This window comes from Stenella coeruleoalba, assembly GCF_951394435.1.
Source record: "Stenella coeruleoalba genome assembly, chromosome: 15".
NCBI lineage: Eukaryota > Metazoa > Chordata > Mammalia > Artiodactyla > Delphinidae > Stenella > Stenella coeruleoalba.
This window is the reverse complement of record NC_137161.1, coordinates 15,409,048-15,433,399: the sequence shown is the minus strand read 5'-3', so window position 1 is coordinate 15,433,399 and position 24,352 is coordinate 15,409,048. Positions and strand designations below refer to the sequence as shown.

The 24,352-nt window shown below is 51.5% G+C and overlaps 1 protein-coding gene across 1 annotated transcript; it reads left to right on the top strand.

Annotated features, from left to right (window-relative positions):
• The first annotated feature begins 323 nt into the window (after window positions 1-323).
• Window positions 324-23,588, top strand: PABPC1L (poly(A) binding protein cytoplasmic 1 like). Its single transcript, XM_079943928.1, has 15 exons — window positions 324-538; window positions 2,465-2,658; window positions 7,095-7,210; window positions 8,900-9,039; window positions 9,187-9,281; window positions 12,228-12,365; window positions 12,697-12,792; window positions 16,946-17,212; window positions 18,026-18,110; window positions 18,748-18,876; window positions 19,528-19,634; window positions 20,465-20,558; window positions 22,079-22,209; window positions 22,666-22,740; window positions 23,125-23,588. The coding sequence occupies exons 1-14, from the start codon at window positions 346-348 to the stop codon at window positions 22,717-22,719; spliced, it is 1,839 nt and encodes a 612-aa protein (XP_079800054.1). The 5' UTR covers window positions 324-345; the 3' UTR covers window positions 22,720-22,740; window positions 23,125-23,588.
• Window positions 23,589-24,352: the final 764 nt, after the last annotated feature.

Below are 24,352 nucleotides of genomic sequence, written 5' to 3'. Positions count from 1 at the left end.
TGGGGATTAGAACGCAGGTCTCCTACCGTGGTATCCCCGCCCTCTCTGCGCCGCTGGCGCCGGCTCGGAGCTCCCCCCACGTACCCGCAGCCCTACCCGGGGCCAGGTGAGGGCTCTCCCCGCCTCCCATCGCGGGGGCAGAGATGCCCCCCACCTGGGGCTTCCAGAAAGCTGAGGGGTCCCAGGTGCGGGGCGGGGTCCGAGCGCGCCCGCGATTGGCGCGCGGGGCGGCGGGGGAGGTAAAGGCCAGGGGCAGAAGGGGGTGGGAAGAACCCGGCCGCCCCGCGCGCCCCCGCTGCCGGGGTGAGCGCACGTGGGCGCCGAGCGCGGGGCCGCGCGCCCACCATGAACTCCAGCGGCCCGGGTTACCCGCTCGCCTCGCTCTACGCGGGCGACCTGCACCCCGACGTGACTGAGGCCATGCTCTACGAGAAGTTTTCGCCCGCTGGCCCCATCCTGTCCATCCGTGTGTGCCGCGACGTGGCCACCCGCCGCTCGCTGGGCTACGCCTACATCAACTTCCAGCAGCCGGCCGACGGTGAGCCCCTGGGGGAGGGGGGCGGACCGACCCACCTACAGACAGGCAGACAGGCAGACAGCATCCCAGCCACCCGCGCGCGCTTTCATCTCTGGCTAATCCTGCAAAATCTTCCATTTTGCAGCCAGGGAAACTGAGGTCCAGAGATACAAGGCCTTGGAAGGGGCTCCGAAAGGCCCCGGGGACAGAAACTAGCAGTTAGTGTGCTACTGTGTTTTACTGGTGCTCCGTTTTCCGGAAGAGCTGTTAAGACAGTGAAAACAGCCAAGGGCTTTGGGGTCAGCCAGACCTGGGATTAGAAAGCCGGCAGCTGTGCGGTTTTGAGCAAATGAATCATTCTGAGCTTCAGTTGCCTGTCTGCAAAAGGGGGGAGGTACCTGCTTTGTAGAGTGATTGGGAGGATGAGCAATTGAAAGCACCCGGTGAGGAAGATGCCCGAGAAGACACGGGTGATGAGCGGGGCAGCCGGGAGAGCTCAGCCTCGGGCTGTGGCCTTTCCCGGCAGCCGGACCCGAGGTCTGCACCAGGCGCCTCCACCTTCGGGAACCGAGAAAAGCTGCCTGCGCTCCAGGCTCCACGACCCGTTTCTCGGAGCTGATAGGTTTAGATCAGAGCTTGTCAGCTAGGTGTTGAGTGGAGAGGAGAGAGATTAGAGCGCAGGGTTTTGTTGGAGCTCTGCCACTAGGGTGCGAGCTTGAGCAAGATTTCAGGCTTGGCATCTCTTCATCTGTAAAGTGGGGCTAAGCCTTATTACCCAGTAGCATGGAAGGAATGGAGGGCTTTTTCTATGAAGTAGCACCTGTATCACGTGGTACATTGTAAGCCCTCGGTAAGTGCTAACCCAAGAAAAATCATAATAACTATAGCGTTCAGGTGTAAGACTCCAGAAGTATAACCAAAAAAACCTGCCCCAGCCAAGTCCAAAAGCGGGTGCCTTTACTCTGAGTCTCCTGGGAGGATGGGGAGGTTCCCTGATCTGGGAGTTTGCTGTGATGGTTCTGCTGGTTTCCCAGCAGGTGGTAGAGCTGGATTCCCCTCTGCTCTGCTTTACCCACCCACTGCCTCTTGCCATCTTCCTCCAAGCCCTGTGCAACCTGACCTTTTTGCCAGACTTCATAGATGGAGAAACTGAGCTCCAGACAGCAGAAGGATTTTACTCCTGGATGTTTATGGCAGGACTAGGTGGAAAACCCAGACTTCTTGAAACTTGCCCACTGAGTATTCCACAGTTCCCCTCCAAACCCTCTGAAACCAGAGGTGTCCCTGAAGCAGGGGACAGCATACCACCTGACAGAAGGATGGGCATAGGCTGTTGTTTTTAGACATACTACTGTTTACCAGACACCTATTTTGTGCCAGGCACAAAGTACAAGGCGCCTTGCACACCTTATTTAATTTTCAGTCTGTCTGACAACCTGGAGGCAGGTGGTATTCTCTCCCTTTGTTAGATGTAGAAAGGTGGGTAATATTGTCATCATCCCCTCTTTACAGGTGTAGAAGTGGGCTCAGAGAGGTGATGTTCACTGCCCCGAAAGCCATACTTCCTTGGGATCAAATCTCAACTCTGCTGCTCAGCACCTCTGAGCTTCAGTTTCCTCAAACTGCTGCCACCCTTGTCATAGGGACCCTCCTGATCTTTCCCCTTTCTGAGCCTCAGTTTGCCCTTCTGTAAAATGGGGATAGGAATTCCTGCTCACGTCATTATGGTGAAGAGTTGAAGGAGATCCTACCTGGAAGGTGGGAGGAGCACCACACACATGAATTCTTTCTGTTTATCCCTCCTGAGGCTTCAAGCTCTTATCCCAAGTGAGACCCAGACAGTGGCTCTTTTCTTTTTTTCTTTTTTGGCTCAGTTCCCAACTACGCTCCTTGGGGCTCAGGGAAAGAAAATCCCCTTCACTAGCTCCTTTCTCTCCTCTTGTCCAGCGGAGCGGGCACTGGACACAATGAACTTTGAGGTGATCAAAGGCCAGCCCATCCGCATCATGTGGTCCCAACGAGACCCAGGACTTCGCAAGTCGGGTGTCGGCAACATCTTCATCAAGAACCTGGAAGACTCCATTGACAACAAGGCCTTGTACGACACCTTCTCCACCTTTGGGAACATCCTCTCTTGCAAGGTGGGTGTGCCTTTTGGGGGGGGGTCTGTGTTAGACACCTGTGTGGTGGTAGAGGGATACCAAGCAGCACCTCATCGGTGAAGAGCCAGGTTCAGCAAGCACCTGAATGGTAGTTATTCTCAGCTGTAGCGGTCACCTACGTATCAGCTGGCTCTTGCTGTGTAACCACCTCCTAACTTCGTGGCTGTCAACAACTGTGATTTATTCCGCGCGTAATTCAGCCATTGGCGGTTGGGGCTGAGTTCAGCCGAGCAGTTCTTCTGCTCTTGGCTGGGTTCCTTTGTTTGCCCACTGACAGCTGGATGGCTCTGCTTCTAGGGAGTGGGTGGTTGTCAGCTGGACCGTCTCGGCTTTCCTCCCTGTGGGCTTTCATCCTCCAGCAGGCTAGCCCAGGCTGTTCTCATGGCAGTAGCAGGGTCCCAGGAGACAGAGTGGAAGCTCGCCTGGCCTCTTGAGACCTAGGTTCAGAACTAGCGCACTGTCATTTTGTTGCGTTCTACTGACCAAAGTAAGTCATGAGGACAGCCCGAATTCAGAATGAGAGGGCAGTAGAAATTATAGGACAAAGCAAGTAGATACAGGAAGGCCATGATGGCAATGGACCAGACCTTGTCTGTAACATTTCTCTTATAATAGAATGGAAGTTTCCTAGGAGTAGGGATCTTGTTCTTATTCACCACTGTATCCAAGTACCTGAGATGTGAAAACATAGTAGGTGCTCAATAAATATTTGTTGAGCTAATGGCTGTATCATCATTTGGGAAGGGCTGTGATCATTTCTCTGACTTTGTAGTTGAGGGTCAGGGGCCATGCAGCAGATCCGTCTGTCCTGACAGGGCTTAACCCTGGGTGTTTTGCCCGCTAGATTTTATAAGGGTGGCTGGTCAGTTACCCTGCAGCCTTTGGCATGTCCAGCCTTCTGGGGAGGCAGCAGGGGGCATGGGGAGTGATGGCATCCTCTGTGTTAGAACTCTTCCTTGACTCCTACTATGTGCCAGGCACAGTCCTGCAGTTCTCAAGTGAGGCCTCACCACCTCCCTGTGAGTGAGGGGATATCCCTGTGACTCAGAGGGGCAAACAGACTGGAGGAGGTGCAGCAGCTGCGAAGGGCATGCCATGATAGACAGAAAGGGCTGTTTCCTGTCTCTGAGGATCAATGGAAAAGAGAGAGAGTCTTAACTGTGTGCTAGGTTCTTACAGTGATAACAGCAGATTTATCCAGAACTTTCTAGGTGCTAGATTTTCTGCATACACAACCTCACAGAATTTCCCAAAATGGCCTCTTAAGATGCAAACAGGAGGATCCCGGAGTCACCCTGGAGGGCGGAGAGGCTCAGAGTTGGGGTTACTTGTTCACAGTTATATATTATAGGGGTGGGAGGTCAGTGGCCAAGGCAGGATCTGAACCGATGGGTTTGCTGGCTTAGCTGAAGCTAACTTAACAGGGAAGAGTATGTCTGTTCCCATTATCCAGGCCTTGAGGCTTCCTCTGGGCCACTGAGGATTGGACAGAAAGTTCTGTGAGACTCGGGCAAGTCCTTGCAGGCCTAATGAAGCCCTGTTATGGGCCTGGTTAGGTACAAGGCGTTCAGTGTGGTCCGTTCCCCTGGTGTTTGCTTTTAGGTTTTATGAGGATGGCTGGTCGGTTACCCTATAGCCTCTGGCGTGTCCACCCTTCTGGAGAGATGGCAGGGGTAGGGGGAGAGGTTGGGAGTGATGCCTCCCTCTGTGTTGGAACTATTCCTTGCGTGCTACCAAGTACTCTCAGGCTGGTTGAAGATGGTGAGACTTTTAGGAACAGCTGGACATTGGGCTCTGAGGGGAATGCATGGGGATCCGGGGAGTCAAAGACCCAGAAAGGAGAGTGCCCTGGGGCTGAGGAAAGGTTTCTGAGGCACTGTGGAACTCCAGTAGGCTTGGGGTCACGCCACTCAAGTTCAAAGTTCAGCCCAGCCTACCGAGCAGAGAGTCAGCATGACATAGTCAGCCAGACCTTGGACTTTGGGGCCAAGTGTCCTGGGTTCAAATCCTGCCTCTTCCACTTCCTGGCAGTGTGGCCTTGGGCTGGTTGTTTAACCTCTGCATGCCTCAGTTTCCTCTATAAAAGGGGGCAGTGGTAGAACCTACCTCTTAGGGTGGCTGTGAATGTATATTAACTCACATAATCTTCACAATATAGATAGCCCTCGAAAGAGTAGCGAGCATCTCATTAGTCATCTACAGGAATCAAATAGTTATTTCTGCTGGCTGGCCGACCTCGGACAAGTCATTTATTCCCATTTTCCCCAGTCGGGCAGCTGGGGCTCAGAGGTTAAGAACTGCCTGGAAGGGTTCTGATGACAAATATAACAGTATGTGATGCCCTTAGCAGGTGCTTGGCACAGAGTGGAACCCAGTCAATGTGATTAAATCTGAATGACAGGCCTGGGCTTGAGTTGAAAGCTGAGGGACCCTGCTTGGGGCTGGAGGGGTGCGTGTTGGGTGTGGACTTGGAAGCAGGACTCGTGAAGGGCCAACTGGAGAGCCTCAAATGCCACGTTGGTATAGTTCTGTGGATTGTAGGAGCTACTGGAGATTATTTCCCAGAGGCACATGATCACAGTTACATTTTGGAAAAAGCGTCCCAGCGGTCAGCCCAGAAGCTGGGTTGGGAGGCTGGGGTGGTGGTCGAGGCAGAAAATGTCACTTAGTTGAGCCGGGGCGGTGGCTGCAGGGATGAGTGGAGCCGTGGACCCCATGAGATGGTCATTAGGGGTCTTAGGGCAAGTTCAGCCAGAGGGACAGGAACTCTGTGAACTGAAGATCTTTCCCATTCGCGAGGTCTGTCCTAACTTGAGTCGGGAGCCCTACAGAATGGGGGTGGTATGTTTGTGGGTCTTTTCAAAATTCGAAACAAGTTTGCTGTTGAAATAATAGATTAATTGGTAAAGTTTAAACAACCTGGAAAGGAATAAAGTAAAAAAGCTTTCGTCGCTTTCAACTCTAGTTCCCGGAAATAATTATTAACCGTTTTGTGTGTGTCTGTTTTAAAAATGTCCCTGCCAAGATATGGAAGCAACCTAAGTGTCCATCAATGGGTGAATAGATGAAGACAATGTGGTTTATATATACAGTGGAATACTACTCAGCCATAAAAAGAATGAAATTTTGCCATTTGCAGCAATGTGGATGGACTTGGAGGGCATTATGCTAAGTGAAATAAGTCAGACAGAGAAAGACAAACACTATATGATATCACTTATATGTGGAATCTAAAAATTACAGCAGACGAGTGAATATAATAAAAAAAGAAGCAGACTCACGAATACAGAGGACAGATACAGAGAACAGGGGGACGAGGGGCAATATAGGGGACGGGGAGTGGGAGGTACAAACTATTGGGTTTAAGATAGACTCCAGGGCTTCTCTGGTGGCGCAGTGGTTGAGAGTCCGCCTGCCGATGCAGGGGACACGGGTTCGTGCCCCGGTCCGGGAAGATCCCACATGCCATGGAGTGGCTAGGCCCGGGAGCCGTGGCCGCTGAGCCTGTGCGTCTGGAGCCTGTGCTCTGCAGCGGGAGAGGCCACAACAGTGAGAAACCTGCGTACCGCCAAAAAAAAAAAAAAAAAAAGATAGGCTCCAGGATGTATTGTACAACACAGGGAATCGAGCCAATATTTTGTAATCACTGTAAATGGAAAGTAACCTTTTAAAAATGGTATATAAATGAAAAATAATAATAACCATCCCACACTTTCTCTCTTCCTGCTTTCCTTCCTTCTTTCTTTCCCCTCTCTTCCTCACTTTCTCAATCTCTCTCTATTTCTTTGTCTCTCTCGCTCTCACTTTCCAAAAGTTTCCCCTAAATATGTATTTCTTGTGTTAGCGGAAACACAATTGAATGTTACCAAAAAATGCCAAACGGTTTCTCAAAAGCATAGATGCCCACTTTAACCCAAATGGGCTTGATTTTTTCCCCCCACTTAACAGTATACCTCACAGGTAACCCTGCCAGCCGTGAAATCTACCACATTCTCTTCAGCTATGCACATACAGCAGACCAAGATGAATATACTGTAATTTACTGAACCAGTCTCCTCTGGATGGATCTCGGGTTGTTTCTAACTTGCAGTTAGAAACAAAGATGCAGAAAGGGGGGAAGGTGGCTGGAATCTAATCCTTTTATCCATTGCTTTAGGAAGATCGTTAAAAGCTGGTCTGTGGTATAGATGAGATCTGCGTTCAGTCTGAGGACTCTATCCCTCCTTACTGTGTGATCTTAAGCAAGTAGATTGACCCCTTTGAGCTTTCGTTTCCCATCTCTAAAATAGGGCTGTTGTGCGAGATAGGATTGTCTTCGCAGGCACAGAGCAAGCACTCAGATATTAGTCGTTATTGCCGTTGCCATTCTTGTTCTCTGTTGGATGCTCTTCATGTCCTGTTTCCCTGTGGCCCAGGTGGTGTGTGATGATCATGGCTCCCGAGGCTTTGGCTTTGTGCATTTTGAGACCCACGAGGCTGCACAGAACGCCATCAGCACCATGAACGGGATGCTGCTGAATGACCGCAAAGTGTGAGTGGTGGGATGTGGGTGGCGCCACGGCTAAAGGAGCAGAATCATGGTACCACCAACTTAGGACCCGCCCACCGTCTAATGGGCGCCTGGCACTGAGCAGCTGCTGGTACTCTTCCTGGCAGTATGACCTCGGACGTGTTGCTCCATCTCCCAGGGACTCCCTTTCCTCAAGTACAACATGGGGCTGCTGGGATGCATTAAAGGAGTTCTGAGTGGCAAATGGGGCGATGCTTTAGAAATTCTAGCAGGAACAGCTAATGGCCACATCATCAGTGGACAGAGTGATTTTTGTCTGTTTTCCAACCTTCTCAGCATGGCTGTGAATTTTATTAAACCTTTTGTTTCCTGAGATCTGGGGACAGGAAGGAAGGTTGGCATATGCTTAGCCTGCCATTTTCATGCCTTTAAGTTTGGCATCATCCCCACTTCACAGATGGGAAAGTTGAGGTGCAGATGCTGGAGAGAATCTGCTCTGGCTGTTGCCTCCCCCAGTTCTGGTTCTGCCCGTCAGATGGCCCAGCCCCATGCCCGAGACTGAGCAGTGGAGGAAGCTTTGGGGTGGGAGATGCACCCAGAGTCATTTTGTCCAGAGTTTCTCAGGGTAGCCTCCTGTCAGTGAACCAGAACTTTGACGGGCTTTTCCCAGTTCTCTAGAAGTGTGTTTCTATCTTTGTCAGCTTTCAGTTTGCCTGTTTTCCTTTGTCACTCAGTTTCCTTCAATTTTTGGTGTCAGCTATCACTCGTTTGTGCTAAATGTCTTATATCAGGGGTCCCCAACCCCCGGGCCGCAGACCGGTAGTGGTCTGCGGCCTGTTAGGAACCAGGCTGCACAGCAGGAGGTGAGTGGTGGGTGAGTGAGGGAAGCTTCATCTGCCGCTCCCCATCGATAGCATTACCGCCTGAACCATCCCCCCATTGCTCGCATTACCGCCCAAATCATCCCCACCCCTGTCCGTGGAAAAATTGTCTTCCACAAAACCGGTCCCTGGTGCCAAAAAAGTTGGGGACCGCTGTTTTATAGGTACCATCAAATTTTCTTATGCTTGCTTTGTTTTTCTTAATCTAGGATGATTTCCTAGATGTGTTTATGTGGACTTGGAAATTACAATTTTTAAAATTCATAATGTATTTAAATGATTTCAGTGCCCCCCTCCCCCACCCCAGCAATACTGGCATAAACCACATCTGGTTCTCTCACAGCCACTGCACCCAGTATATGTTAAATGAATAAGCAAATCCCTGTGATGTGAGTTTGATCCCCAGTTTTACAGGAATGAACACTGAGGCTCAGAGAGGTTAAGTAACTTGCCCAGGGTCACACAGCTTGGTAACTGCAGAGCGAGGATTCAAGCCCTTGTCTGTGTGACTCCCAGATTTGTGCTCTTATCTCCTGAGCACTCAGCTGCCTCATTTGCAGTAGGAGATCCTGTGCATTTGCCCCAAGAATGAAGTCATCTTAACCTTACACTGGAACATAGAAGCTTGGATGTTGGAAGTGGTCAGTCCTTGGATGTATGCCATCTAAGGAGCATTGCCCTGCCCAGTCCCTTGATGAGGGGTACAGAGATCCTGGAGGCCAGCGGCAATTGACTCAAGCGACCCAGGCTTACTGGGTGGGCCGGGGCAGGGGTGGGGGTGGCCGACGGCAGCCATAGGCAGCTGCCTACCCGGTTGGCGTGTCCACAGCTTCGTTGGCCACTTCAAGCCCCGACGGGAGCGGGATGCAGAGCTGGGAGCTCGGGCCATGGAGTTCACCAATATCTACGTGAAGAACCTCCACGTGGACGTGAATGAGCAGTGCCTGCAGGACCTCTTCTCCCAGTTTGGTGGGCGTGTTCCCCAAGGGAGTTGGGGATCACTTCTCTTCTACTCCCAGCTTGGGTGCCCCCTGGGGCTTCCTGAAGACTTGGGAGAAGGGAGGGGACATCTCAGGGCTTGCCCGACTCCCCTTTGAGACAGGTTGCCCTTCCTAGGGAAGATACTGAGTGTCAAGGTGATGAGGGATGACGGCGGCCACTCCCGCGGCTTTGGCTTTGTCAACTTTGAGACGCATGAGGAAGCCCAGAAGGTAGGAACCTCCCTATGGCCCTGTTTCTTGGAGGAGGTGCGGAGCCAGGACTAGGAAGAAGGGAGATCAGGAGCAGAGGGCTCCAGCTGCCTGTGGAGGAAATAGTCCCTCCCCAGCATGGGTCCACACAAGCCAGGGCCCTTCCTGCCTGGGGTGAAGGCAGAGGCCTTCAGCCTCCTCCGGTTGCTTCCATAGCCTGAGGCTGGCTGGCTTTTCATAGAATCTTGCAGCCTGGGAGCTACTAGGGGCCTTTGAGACAGCCATTACCCTCTTGTTGAATTGATCGTGGGATTGAGGCCAGGGAGGGGAAGTGCCGTGTTATTTCTTGCTTCCAAGACTTTGAACATATTGTTTTCTCAAAACACTTCCCCTCCGCTACTCTTTAGACCAATGCTGTCCAATAGAAATGTAACATGAGCCACATGTGCCGTTCAAAATTGTGCAGTAGCCACATTAAAAAGGGTTAAAAAAACCCTGCAACTTTAATAATATATTTTATTTAACTTATTCAAATCATCACTTCAATGTGATATAATGTTGATATAATTGATTGTGATGTAATATTTACATTGATAAAAATTGAGATTTTTACAGTCCCTTTTTTGTACTACGTCTTTGAAATCTGGTACCTCTAGTCCATGTCAGTTCAGACAAGCCATTTTTCAAGTATTCAGTAGCTGCGTGCAACAAGTGGTTGCCATGTTGGACAGCGTAGCTGTAGATAATTGATGGGTCTCAGCTTATACTTTTCCCTCCTTCAGGAAGCCACCTCTTCCTGTCCTCAGTGCTTCTGACAAGGTGCCCCTCCTGTCTGTCTCCATCATTAGCTCAGATCTCCACGGATAGAACTGAGGGCAGGGGCTGGGTCTCATGTCACCATTAAATCTCTAGCATTTCACTGCTGGTAGGTACCAGATACATATCTACTGAGCAAGGGAATGGTACAAGGTCACCGCGTGAGTAACAAAGCAGGGATAATGTCCGATCCTGCCTCCCACCATGAAGCTCTTTCCGTAGCTCCTGCCCCATTAAGATCACTGGTCATGGGAGAGCTCAGCTCCTAGTGGATTCTGGATGGAGACCTGGATCCTGGGGCCACCTCGATAGCAGCCACTTCTCACTGAGCACTTACCACAGGCAAGGTGCTACCTGATTTTGCAGACACTGTCCTGTCTCCTCCCACCAGTGTGGGCTCTACTGTGGTTATCAGGTTCCGCCAAGTTGTAGCTAGGAGGAGAGAGCACTGGGATTAGAACCAACTCTTTCTGGCCCTGAAGTTTTGTTCTTAAGTAAAGGACACCTTTGAAAGGTAACTTCTTGTGTCTCCTTGGACATGTCCCACCCTCTCTGTAGACTTTGGTTGCCCCAACTATAAAATGACAAGTTGGAGTAGAGCAGTGAAGCTGGCAGGGGAAACCGTAGACTCCAAGGTCTTGGAGACTTTGGTAATGACCTGTTTTTTGCATTTTTTTTTACGATTTATTTTTTATTTATTTATTTATTTTATGCTGTGTCGGGTCTTAGTTGTGGCACACAGGATCTTCGTTGAGGCATGCGGGATCTTTCGTTGCAGCACGTAGGCCCTTTGTTGTGGTGCACGGGGTCTAGAGTGTGTGGGCTCTGTAGTTTGTGGCACGCGGGCTCTAGTTGAGGCGTGCAGGCTCAGTAGTTGTGGCGCACGGGCTTAGTTGCCCCACGGGCATGTGGTGTCTTAATTCCCTGACCAGGGATCTAGCCCACGTTCCCTGCATTGTAGGGGGGATTCTTTACCACTGGACCACCAGGGAAGTTCCCTGCCAATGACCTTTAAGACTGCTACGGATCAGGCAGTTCTTGGGCCCCCAGAGTGTTTTTACATATATTTACATATGTTTGCATGTCTAGGTAGGGAAGCAAGTCATTATGTGAAAATATTTACTCATGAACTGACCACTTAAAAAGTCAGTTCCCTTTCAAATATTTCTCCTCCCTAACACCAATGTCTAATCCAAACCTTTGAGTCAGTACTCACGTGGGTCTCATTTTTGCAGATAAGTCAATGCCGATTCAGTTCATTATTAGTGGATTGCAGAGAGACATTGCATGTCTGTTTTTTTTTTTTTTTATGTGACACCAGGTTGGGTCACCACCCCTGAACAAATTTAGTAAAAATTTCTCTCTCCCTCCCTTTTTTCTTTTATAATTTATCTTTATTTTTATAGTGGAGTATAGCTGATTTACAGTGTTATGTTTCTTGCTGGTGTATAGCAACTTGATTCACTTACACAGAGACATCTATATCTACATATTCTTTTTCAGATTCTTACCAGTCTTATACATTCTTTTCCGGTGATTACAGTGTGTTGAGTCAAGTTCTATGTGCTATACAGTAGGTCCTTATGGATTAAGACATTGCATGTCTTGCAGAAGATGTAGGAATTCATGCAATCAAAGCCACTGACGGTTTGGGATGTGGCAGGCTTAGGCCAGTTAACTGAAGAAAAGACAAATCAAGGGTTAAGAAGCAAATGTTTCTAAAGTCCTCATAGCAAAAAACGGTTCTCTGTGCTGTGAAACCCAACATGAAGGATCTTGATTACGCCATCACGCCCTTTGGAAAGAATTATGCTTGTTGCTTTGTTCTCATCGTCAGTGTGTAGTTACAGTTAGAACCTAAATGTTAAATCATGGGAAACTTTGCAAATTTCAATTTCACTTTTTCAAGTAGAGCCCAAATCAATTTTTAAAAATTCTATAGTTTACTCTGAAATTCTGTCCCATGTTTTTAAAAAATGGATTCACTTTAAATGGCCTGGATTCTGGTACTAATTATTCTCGGCTAACAAGGCCAGCCTGGCTTGCAGGTGGCCCTGTCTGGGCCCAGAAGATGGGACTGGAGGACAGGGCTAAGGCCAAGGCCTCATGGGGGTGGTTACCAAGCCCCCTGGCTGCCTCTTCTCTGCACAGGCTGTGATGGACATGAACGGGAGGGAGGTGAGTGGACGGCTGCTCTACGTAGGCCGGGCCCAGAAGCGGGTGGAGCGGCAGAATGAGCTGAAGCGCAGGTTCGAGCAGATGAAGCAGGACCGGCTGACCCGTTACCAGGTGAGGGACAGGCTTCCTGTGGGGCAGCTGCTTCGATGTGAAAGTGTCTGTGTGTGGGCAACCCTGAACGCGACTCCCTCCTCCAGCAATCCCGCTTCTGGGAACTTGGCTTTAGAGATGCGGGGAGTGGCGAGGGGCTGCACCTTCCAGGTGATGGACTCGCTGAGTGATGGGTGAGGTGCAGGGGTGCTGCATGAGACTGAGAACTGGAGACTTGGTGGGCGGGGCTTCCAGTGCCCCCTTGGCCCATGTAAGCCCCTCCCCCCCACCCCAAGTCATTCTGGGGCTTGGAGGGGAAGGGGCACATCTAGCAGGTATCCTTTCCTTCTAGGGCGTGAACCTGTATGTGAAGAACTTGGATGACTCCATCGATGATGAGAAACTGAGGAAAGAGTTCTCTCCCTATGGAGTGATCACCAGTGCCAAGGTGAGGGCCGGGGGCACCCACAGGGGATCGGTAGCCTTCCCCTCCCATCCTCACTGCCCACGCACACCCCCATCCCCGCCCCGGGACTTCCAGGGATTTGGTGCTGCGCTGCTCCTTCTGGAGTTTGGGAGCTGGGTCTGACCCCACTGGAGTTTGTCGTCCATCTGCAGCCTTGTCTGGGCTGGAGGGGAAGAGGGTAGAAATACAGTCCCAGTCACACAGCTGGGCTTGCTGGGGCTCGCTGTAACCGAGGTTCATTCAACAAGCATTTATTGAGTGCCTACTGTATGCCAGAGTACAGAAATTTGTGTCTCAGAATTTCCATTGACTTCTGTTGTCTGGCCTTGGCTGGCGACATAACCCCTTTCCGGGCCTCAGTTTCCCCATTTGGAAAATGAGAGGCTTGGGCTGCATCATTCTTCACTCATTCTTCCCCACGTATTGAACAGCTACCGTGTGCCCTCCTAGCACCAGAGATGTGGTGTTGGCTCTGTGACCTTGAGCAGATGTCTTCCGAGCCTCACCTATAAGATGAGGGTGGGCGGTGGGCTCCCCGGATGGTTCTGAACCCTGGCTTCTCATTAAAATACCGTGGAGAGCTCTTAAATAGACACCCGAGTCAGAGAAACTGAATGTAGAGCTCTGGGCATCTTAATTTTAAAAGCTCCCCACGTAATTTTAAGAAGACCTAGTGTTCGTTCGTTCCATACTTGAGCACCTGCTGTTTTGCCAGGCCCTGTGGGAAGCACACAGGAATAAGTCAGACGTAGTCCTTGCCCTTGAGTAACTTATAGTCTAGTGGGGAAGTCGGATGCATCACTAACTCAAATCTACTGTAGGGTGGGGTGGGGTTGGGGTAAGTGGAGGAGGCAGAGCTGCAGGAGCTCAGCAGAACAGGAAGGAGGACTTCCTATAAGAAGTGGCAGTGGCAGCAGCGTTTGACTTGACTGTGAGGAGGTAGGGAGCTGCGGGTGGGAATGAAGGACTTTCCAAAGAGGTCAGTGTGGGTGACGGGGCTGAGGACCTGCACGTGTGGTGTGATGGTTGGGCTCTTAGGACGTGGTCTAGAAGTTCTTTTGCCTGTTGAATTCAATTTAAAATGTCCTTCAGGGAGCCTGGTATTTGGGGAGGAGGTTCTAATAATTTTTGAGTTAAGGACGTTTTCCCCAAAAAAGTGACAGAGAGCTGTGGGACATGTGAATTAAGCATCAGGAAATCTGATTAAATTTATCAATCAGTAAATTGATAAATCTGATTTATAAAAAGCTCTGGGCCCTCTTTACTGGCAAATGCATACTTGGTGTAGTATTATGGTTGGAAGCTGGGATTTTAAAGTTAATCAGGAGTAGGTCTAAATCCCAGTCCTACCATTAACTACCTGTAGAGCCTGAAGGAAGTGACATTGCCATTTGGACCCTTTTTACCCATCTGTAAAATGGGAGCAACATGATCTACTTCTAGAGGTGTCCTGAGAACTAAAAGGCCTGCAAGTGGAGCACCTGCCCACGATAAGTAGTGAAATAATGATCTAGTTGTTCACATACCTTGCATATAATTTCAGGAGATTCACTGACCTCCTTGAGGACCCCTTGAATGAAGGGAATTGTACAAAATCTGGATTGCTTAAGAGTTGACGTGCAGTGGGGTGGACCATCTTGTTATAAAATGGGAATTTTACATAAGTTTATATGTACTTATAAAATTTAATATATTTTCTATTTTATAAAATAGTGATTGAAAATGAGATAATAGTGTTATAAGCACTTTGTAGAGATTAAGTTCATAGTAAGCTCTGCATGAGTATTTTTTATTATTTTATTTATTTTCTATTTATTTAGGCTGCATTGGGTCTTAGTTGCGGCACGGGAGATCTTCACTGAGGCATGCAGGCTTCTTTCTAGTTGCGGCATGCGGCCTTTTCTCTCTCTAGTTGTGGTGTGTGGGCTCCAGGGTGCGTGGACTCTGTAGGTTGTGGCGCGCGGGCTCTCTAGTTGAGGCGCGTGGGCTCAGTAGTTGTGGCATGTGGGCTTAGTTGCTCTGAGGCATGTGGCATCTTAGTTCCCTGATAGGGCTTGAACCTGTGTCCCCTGCATTGTAAGGTGGATTCTTTACCACTGGACCACCAGGGAAGTCCTTGCATAAGTATTAGTTGTACTAATTTTATCTTCTTTAAAACTACCTAACAGAAGTTCTTATTAATTTGCTAAGACAGTATTTTTGTGCCAAGAAAATTTGGCTGTCTCATAAAGCCTATGGACCCCTTATCCTATGGAGGATATGTTTAAATGCATAAAAGAAAACTCATAAGATTACAAAAAACAATTGGATTGAAATATATTTGTTAAAATATGTTCTGCTTTATTAAGGCAGCAAACTATAAGATCTAGGGGAATTCCCTGGCAGTCCAGTGGTTAGGACTCCGTGCTCTCACTGCCGAGGGCCTGGGTTCAATTACTGGTCAGGGAAGTAGGATCCCACAAGCCACGTGGTATGGCTGAAAAAGGTAAAAAAAAAAAAAACTATAAGATCTAGTGAAGTAGTAATGAGCCTAAAAGATTTTGAGATCAGCAATAATTAATGTGATATGAAAATATTCTTCTTGACAAAGTCACAAGCACAGCTAATGCTACTGTATTTTTTCTTTGCCTATATTCAAAATAGAAGGAAATGCTAATGTAAAAATAAAGATGCCATTTTCCCCCCATCTGAGTTCACAGACCCCCAGAATTCTATCCATTGACCTCCCTGAGGGGATCTGTGAACGCTCAGGTCGAGGCCCCTGTATGAGTAGCAAAGTGCAGCTGAAAATCATTGATGTTAGAGCATGGGCTCTAATAGAGCAGGTTTAAAATGTTCTCAGCTCAAGTCCTCATGGAGTCAGGCCAGTGTCTCAACCCTAAAAAAAGATCAAGAATCGTATATGCGATATGGATGGGATCCTTGAAGAGAAAAATGTTAGAAAGTCCAGTGAAATCCAAATGAAATCTGCAGTTCAGTTAATAGCATTGTAGATAATAATAGTATTGTACCAATCAGTCGATATTGTAGTTCTGTCCCACTGTTAACATGGTACATTTGTCAAGCTAGGTGAAAGATATACAGCAACTCTGTACTATTTTTGCAACTTTTCTATAAATCTAAAGTCATTCCACAATAGAAAGGTTATTTTAATAAAAAATTTTTTTTAAAAAAGGCTAAGAACCTCTTCCCCAGACTCCTAAAGAACGTGGCTCTGTGCCTTGCCGAGGCAGTGGAGGTCTACCAGCACCATACATTAGGTTTGAGTTGTGGCTAATGTATGACCCACTGCCTAGGTGAGTCACTTTTTTTTTTTTCCTCCATAATAGTAAGGAATTTTGTTTCTATCGCAAAGAAAATTAACACAATAAAGCACCAAAAATACAAATTCAAATTATTTTCCTATTCCATACAAATCTCTTTCATGGAGTCTCTAGGAAATATAACTCTTAAGAGCTTCTTACTTTGTCCATAATTCACAAATGAACTAAAGAACTGTATGGATGGTTTAATAAAACCCGAGGAGTAGTTGAAATGCAGATTTTTCATTATAGTGACCCCTACAGAAAGGTTTAAGATTGTAGCCTGGCCGAAGAACCCTGCCCCTAGATATTAACCTGTCCCAAACTACCATCCCACTTCCTTTTAGCCGCACAGGCGAAGGCAGATACAGTAACGATTTAAGCCGGCTTTCCATCACCGCTTAGGAAAATCTTTTCAGAAGGAAAATTTAGAGATCAAAATTAACTCTGAAATGCAGCTGTTCTCCCTAATTCTGGGGAATGGTCTAGTAAACGATGAGCAGCCCTCATTAGCAAGTGGACCGGTCTTGGACAAGTCACTCTGAGCCTCACTTCCATCACCTGTAAAGTGGGAGTGGCCATGCCTCCGTGCTCAGGTGGCTGCACCTGTCGAGTAAGAAGGCGTGTCACATCTTCTTTATCCATTCATCCGATGATGGCATCTGGCATACTGTGGGCCTCAGTAAATGTGTGGGTGAGAGAGGACCCCCCCTTAATCGCAGTTTCTCCTGGGTACCCTCAGTACTGGGCTGGGCCCCCCAGGGGGTGGGGAGCGTGGCCCCCGGAGTCTTCCTTCTCCACCCCCAGCAGCCCTTGTCTTGTCTTGCTTTTAGGTGATGACAGAGGGTGGCCACAGCAAAGGGTTTGGCTTTGTGTGTTTTTCCTCTCCAGAAGAGGCGACGAAGGCCGTGACAGAGATGAACGGGCGCATCGTGGGGACCAAGCCACTGTACGTGGCACTGGCCCAGCGCAAGGAGGAGCGGAAGGCCATCCTGACCAACCAGTACATGCAGCGCCTCTCCACCATGCGGGCCCTGGGCAGCCCCCTCCTGGGCTCCTTCCAGCAGCCTGCCAGCTACTTCCTGCCCGCTACGCCCCAGGTGACCTCTTGTCCGCATCCCTTCCCTGACAGCCAGGTGGGGCAGGAAGATCAGAGCTTCACAGGCAGACAGAGATTCCCAACATGCTTCAGCTGGAAACTCACTCGGCAGGCGGCCGTTGTCACCCCATCTCTAACAGGGGTAATTTTGTCCCTGTCAAGCAGTGCTTCCCGATCCGGGAGAGAATCGTGAATGTTATGCTGAAAGATTCTCTGCAGTCAAATACATTGGGGAAATATTGCATTAAGCCAAAGAAGCCTGGATTTCTTTACTATGTACCTTCTTCTATCCTGATATGCCAGTAGGCACCATGACTTTCCCAAACTGGCAGAGTACGTAGCATTCCCCCAGCTTAGATGATCATTTTTGTGGGACGCCTGCTAACATCTCTCCTGTATGCTAATGTTCTAAGGGGCCTGGTTTGGGGAAGGAGCTTGTGTGACCTGGAGGGAGTAGAAAGATGTCTGTAGAAAGATGAATGGCTCCGAAGATGGGAACATTCCTCCCCCTTAGCAGTTCCTCAGGCTGGCACAAGTAACAGTGGGATTGTCGCCCTTTTATCCAGGTCACTGGGCTAGCAGTACTGATCATCAGGGGCAAGGATTGAGCCTGCGATCTTGCCCTGAAGGGGTCAGGGCTAATGGACCTCCTGACGTGGGAAGCAGGAGACTTAACCCCAGCTTTGTGGGTCTATAATGACCAGTCCCCTGTAGGGGACAGTGGAATTCCCATAGTGGTGTCCCTGAGGGAATGCAGTTTCTCACCTCCCCTGCTGCCAGCCCCCCTCACTCTAGGTCTTTCTGTCCCACACAGCCTCCAGCCCAGGCCCCATACTATGGCTCTGGCCCACCTGTCCAGCCTGCTTCCAGGTGGACGGCCCAGCTACCCAGACCCTCGTGTGAGTGACCCAGCCCCTGCCCTCCACATGGGTCCCGTGGGGCAGCGCGTAACACGGTGGGTTAAGGACACGAGCTTGGGGGTCAAGCCTGGCTCTGCCACTTCCCAGGGTGTTAATTTGGGTGGGTCACGTCACCTCTCTGAGCCTCGGTTTCCTTTTGTGAACGTGGGCCTGAGTGAGATGTGTGTAAATCACCAAGGATAGGGCCGAGCCCGTAAGACACACACGCAGCTGTGTACCTTCAGTGAGCTCCAAAGGCTCTCCTGATGTGTGACGGTGAAAATTCCTGCAAAGCTGAGAAACTAATACTCCTTTGGCACTACTGTTGATGAATGGTCCTCCTCTAAGAGTGACGTTCACCCTGACCTGAAGCTGCCCTGGGGGACCAAGCTGTGTGGTCCTGGTACCTGTGCTTCTTGGGGTCCTGGGTAGACAGAAGTTGGCTTTGTAATTGCAGATTTCCAACGCCCTCCCCTGGAGTTCTGGGTCTGCCAGTGAATTCACTCCTCTTATCTGCTGCAGAATGTTCTGGTTCCCCTTCCCATCCCCTTCCTCACCCCAGAACTGTCAGGGTGCAGCGTGCCCGCCTGATTGTCCCCCTCCACCTAAACTTTCTCCATATTCTCTATGCCGCAAGCCGCCTACCCGCCTGCGGCCTCGGTTGTCCAGCCAGCAGCCGTGTCTCGGCGCCCCTCGTTCCCCATCGGCAGTGCCAGGCAGATCTCCACCCACGTGCCACACCTGGTGCCCCACGCCCAGGGAGTGGGTGAGTGTGGGCAGGGCTGGGAGGAATGGAACAGAGGGCGGGTGCGGTGGTGGGTAGGGGCCTGCTGCTGGCAGGGAGTCAGAACCGGCTTCCACGGTGACCCTGCCGCTGGCCCCCTTGGAGGGCAGTGCCGGCATCTGAGGCCGTGCAGTGGGCTCCAGGGTCAGGGTCCTACCGACCCAGTTCCGGGGCTGACTCACTCTGTGGTCATGCTACCTACTGTACCTGGTATCCTCTTGTCTAAAATCTGGGTGAGGGACTTCCCTGGCGGTCCAGTGGTTAAGACTCTGAGCTTCCACTGCAAGGGGCGTGAGTTCGATCCCTGGTCGAGGAACTAAGATCCCACATGCCGCGCAGCACGGCCAAAAAATAAATCCAGGTGAAAGCAGTATTCCCGTCGTGTTATGTGGGTGAAAGTGATCGTACGTGCAGGGGCGCAGCACCAGATCTGAACCTAAGTACTGCGGCAGCTGTGAACAGGGGAGCAGGTTTGGGCTCTAAGGCAAGCATCCGTTCCTTCATTTGGCAGGTGTTTGCACGCCTGTGTGCTGACCCTTTACTCGGTGCTGGGGATTCTACGTGAGTGCTGCTTTTGAGGTGTCATGCCTTTGGGTTGCTGTCGGCCTTACCATCCCTGCTTATCTCTTACAGCCAACATCGGTACCCAGACCACAGGACCCGGCATGGCAGGATGCTCTTCACCAAGGGGGCCTCTCCTGACACACAGGTGTTCCTTGGCAACACACAACACCCACCGGGTAAGGCTGGCCCAGCTGCCCACTGAGTTTGGGCTCTGGGGGTGCTTGGCTCAGAACCCTGTCTAAGGTGCTGGCCCTGTCTGGGCCTTGGTTTTCTTTCTATCCTTGGCTTGTAAAGTTTCCTTTATGAACATGTACCATCAGAAGAGATATCCCCACCCACCACCCACTAACAGAGGGGAAAAAAGATCAGGATCACATTTTGTTTGTTCATCACAATTTGCTTCGCCTGGGTTATTACCAAAATTAACTTGGGTTTCCTTAGTATTTACTTAGTAAGCAGCGAGGATGTGATCACTCTGCAGAATAGAACTGAAAATATCTTCTGTAATTAAGAGCTGTGTATTTATCTCCCTGCCCCCTAAAAAACTCTCCGAGTCAGCATTTTCAGATCCTGTCTAGAATTTCTGTGGGTATACTTCAAACTATTTCTTGCAAAATGAACAAGAGGAGGCTTTAGAGAGCAAAATGGTTTTAAAGTTACCAAGATGCGAAAGGGTCAGAAATCACGCTGGGGATGCGGCCATAAAGCTACCTGAGTAGAAAGTGCTTTCTTTAGCACCAGGTGGCCAGTAACGTGTGGCTTTCACTTGACAACACGCATAGGGTTCCTAGCACCACGGAACACGTCTGCACTAGGACGTCACTTTGTCGTCTAGTCCACCGTGCCCTTGTTAGGGATTCTGTCCCGCCCGATTGTCCATAGCTTGCCCCCTGCTCCCCCTCTTCTAGAGCCTTCCTGGAGGCCTGTGCTCACCCGACAAGGGTAAGTGTTTTGAGGCCTTGCCCATCCATGTGGTTAAGGGATGTGTCCCCGGCACCATGTGCAGGTCCAGGAGCCTGCTGTGCGTGTCCCCGGACAGGAGCCCCTGACTGCGTCCATGCTGGCCGCAGCGCCGCTGCACGAGCAGAAGCAGATGATCGGTGAGTGGCTGGTTCCTCGACCCTGGAGCAGGAAGGGGGCGCCACCAGCCGGCTTACCTGGTGGGAAGTGCCTTGAGTGGAGGTCAGACGTGGGGACGAGGTCCCCAGCCTCATGCTGACCCACCTGCCGGGGGGACTTGCCCAAAGGGCCTTTACTTCCCAGGACCCTGTTCATCTTGTCTTAAGACCCTGGTCAGACCAGATGGTCCCGAGATCTCTTCCAGCTCTGCTGTTGTGTGGCTTCGACTCAGGCTGGGAGAGACCCCAGACGTGGGGAGATGAGGGGCTAGGAGGGGGAGCAGAAGGGTAGGGTCTTGGGTTTCTGCCAGGAAATGGCCTCTAAGGTGGGTGCTGTGGTACCTCACACCTCTCGTGATGGGAAGAGGCTGTCACCGAGTTTCATCGGTCTCCCAGTGCCCACGGCAGGGAGGGAGAACATAAACGTGTCCTGGGAAACAGACATTGTTCCCCCTGGCCCCTGATCTCCCGTGCAGTCCATCTCCACCCCGGCCTCTGTGGCGGGCCCTGCTTAAGGAGGCCGCTACCTGCTGAATGAGTGAGCGAGCTTGCTGTGGGTCCCAGGCTCTTTCCTTCACCTAGACCTCCAGACTCTTCTTGGAAGGCCCCCAATGCCACCACGCCATTGTTTGCTCGGCTCGCTTGGGGTTTTGCCACTTTACTACCCACCCCCAGAGAAAAATTCTAAATGGGCTTCATGGCGGTAGAAGGCTCTGTAAGCAGTGCCCTGGAAACATCTTCACTCCCCTTGTGGGAGAAGCCCTCCCCCACCACTGGAGGCACCCAGCACCTCCAGCCCCGGCTGCACCCTCCACACGTTGCCCAGATGGGCTGACCACCAACACTAGGCCCCGTCACTCGAAGTGCCCAGTGGTGGAAGGTAAGTTTATCTTGTGTGCTTGGCTCCCGTCCCTCCAAGAAGTCAAGTTCAGCATTATCGCATCCCGTCTAGAATTTCAATGTGATCCTTCAAGTGATTTCTTGCCAAATGAACAAGAGTAGTCTTTTTTTTTTTTTTTTTTTTGCGGTACTTGGGCCTCTCACTGCTGTGGCCTCTCCCGTTGCGGAGCACAGGCTCCGGACGCGCAGGCTCAGCGGCCATGGCTCACGGGCCCAGCCGCTCCACGCCATGTGGGATCTTCCCGGACCGGGGCACGAACCCACGTCCCCTGCATCGGCAGGCGGACTCTCAACCACTGCGCCACCAGGGAAGCCCCAAGAGTAGTCTTTAAAACAGCAACCAACCTTGTGTCAGAGCCTATGCAGTGTACTTTACATGTACCGTCAAATTTGATTCTTCACACTAGCCTCCAAGGCGGGGTTGGCTATGCTCACTTGGGGAAGAGGCCCCCGAGAGTGTTCAGTGACACACCTGGAGGGAGCAGTTCTGGGACAAAAACCCGGATGCCCCCTCTGCTGCGTTCCACAATACGACCCCCTCCCTGGGATGCCCGGGCCGTCCGCCAGGTGTGTGCATAAGCCTCAGAGGCTCTTCCGTACAGGTGAGCGTCTCTACCCCCTCATCTACAATGTCCACACCCAGCTGGCTGGCAAGATCACGGGCATGCTGCTGGAGATCGACAACTCGGAGCTGCTGCTCCTGCTGGAGTCCCCAGAGTCCCTCAGCGCCAAGGTGGGCTGGAGCCTGCGAGGAGCGGGGAGGCCTGGGGGCAGAGGAGGGTTACGGATCAAGGCCTCTCCTAGGCGAGCTGGTAGGCTGCTGCTTAGACAGGTGAAGTGTATCTTCTTGCTGAAATCAGCTAACACCTGCAGAATGTGGAGGTGGCAGAGGGCCTTAGTGAAGGGCCGGCTACTTCAGCCCCTGCGGCCTCCCTGCAGCTCCCCAGGCAAGACTGTGCGACAGGGCGCTGTGTTCTGACCCAGCCCAAGGGTTAGGGTTCCCCCAGCCGTCTGGCAGTGTAGAAGGTGGCCGTGGGTTTCTGCCATGGGAGCCAGCGAGCACAGTCAGAGGGGGCGGCGGGGCTGGGCGCGGGCCTTCTCGCGTCCAGTGGGCCAAGGCGGGGAGGCAGGGCTCTCCCAGGACCCTGCTGGGGCAGCTGCACCAACCCCTCCCCCGTGTGTCCCACAGGTCGAAGAGGCTCTGGCGGTGTTGCAGGACCACCAGGCCACGGAGCAGACCTGAGTGCACGTGCGCCGGGACCAGGTGGGTGGTGGTCAGGGGAAGGGTGCCGAAGCAGCTGAGCCCAGAAGCTGTACAGAGCTGGGAAGGGACAGTCACAGACTCCCAGAGAACGCTGTGGTGTCGCTGGCTTATCTCGGAGGCACCAAGGGGTTCAGGGGAAGCTGTGACGATCAAAGGCAAGGAGGACAGACTGCGTGATGGGAATTGGCGTGGACTCCAGTGCTGAGTGGGCCGGCCGGCAGGCCGCCCGCCCCGGCGGCCTCGCTCAGAATAGGCTGGCCTTCCCCCGGGCACCGCCTGGCCCCACGCAACCTGCCGGAACGCCTGGCTTGGGCTCGTCTGTGTCCTTGCTTGAAGACTGGGTGTCTGCCATGCTTTAGAAACATTTATTTTTTTCATCCCCAGAAAATGGACTCCTTACTCCCTTGGCTGACAAGAGAACCGCGTTTCCTGCTCTTGGCTCTAAGGCCCTGTGAACCGTAACTTCCCAACTGGGCTGTATCTGCACTTGAGCTTTTTGTGGAATGAAGGCTGGTCACCCAGCCAGCCTCTTACCTGTTGCTTTGTGCATTAAAAGTGCTGCAAACTCCGTCTTGTCTCCCAGGAGGCCTTCTTGTGTCAGAGGGCGGTGGGCAGAGCAAAGGGTAGCCTTGACTGGGCTGGGGCTTTGGCTGTAAGAAACAGGAACAGAAACCCAAAGGCGCGCTGCGCTAACGCACACAGAGGGCGTGTAAACCGTGCACCAGACAGAGCAGAGCTGCCAGGAGCTGAGCAGGACGACCTGTAAGGGCCCCAGAGGAGCAGCCGCCACCCACCAACCGTGCGGCGGGGGGCTAAGCGGTCGTCACACAGCACTGAAGCTGCTGGTGCCCACGTGTGCACGGGGGTTCTGGGTGCCTGGCCCGAGCAGCCTGCAGGGCAGGGTCCTCTGGAAGCAGTGACCGCTTCTTCGCTCTGGGCCGGCTGACCAAGGCGTTGTGTCACAACTCCACTCTTGTAGAAAGGCTTTCGGATACCTTCCCAGGTTGTGATTTCCAGGTTATGCTGGTCTACCTGCCTCCTGTGTTTTCATGAGGAAATCAAGCTGCTTGCCTTGCGGGCCTCAAGAAGAGAAAGTCAGTCTGTTGTGACTAGATGGCATCTCTAAACCTGTCTAAAATCGGGTGAGCGTCATGCCTGCTTGCGAGGCAGCAAGAAAAGGGGGTGCAGCTGCTCGCTTTGAAATGGTCCTCAGGCCGGGCCCCTGGAGTTTCCGTGACTCTAAAATCTGCTTCAGCCTGGAGGTCTGGTTGCTCAGAGACTCGGCCCTTGGAGGGGGCGGAAGCAGCGTGCTAACAGCTGAATGTTGCCCAGAGCCGAATGGGATGGGGGAGCAAAGGGACAATACGAACCCTGTCTGCCCGGCTTTCTGGAGTCAAACTTCTCCGTTAAGATGAAAACAATTTAAGCTAAGACGCAGTCCGGGCAGGCAGGGGAGGCGGCCCAGCCTCACCCATACCACACTTGTGAGGCTGAAGGGCGCTCCCTGGCCCGGTCCTCCCAGCAGAGGCCTTCCCCAGTGCTGTTCCGTCTGCTTGGATTGCTCTTCCCTCCCCTCTTCACCTGCTGTGATCCCCACATTAGAACTTAATTC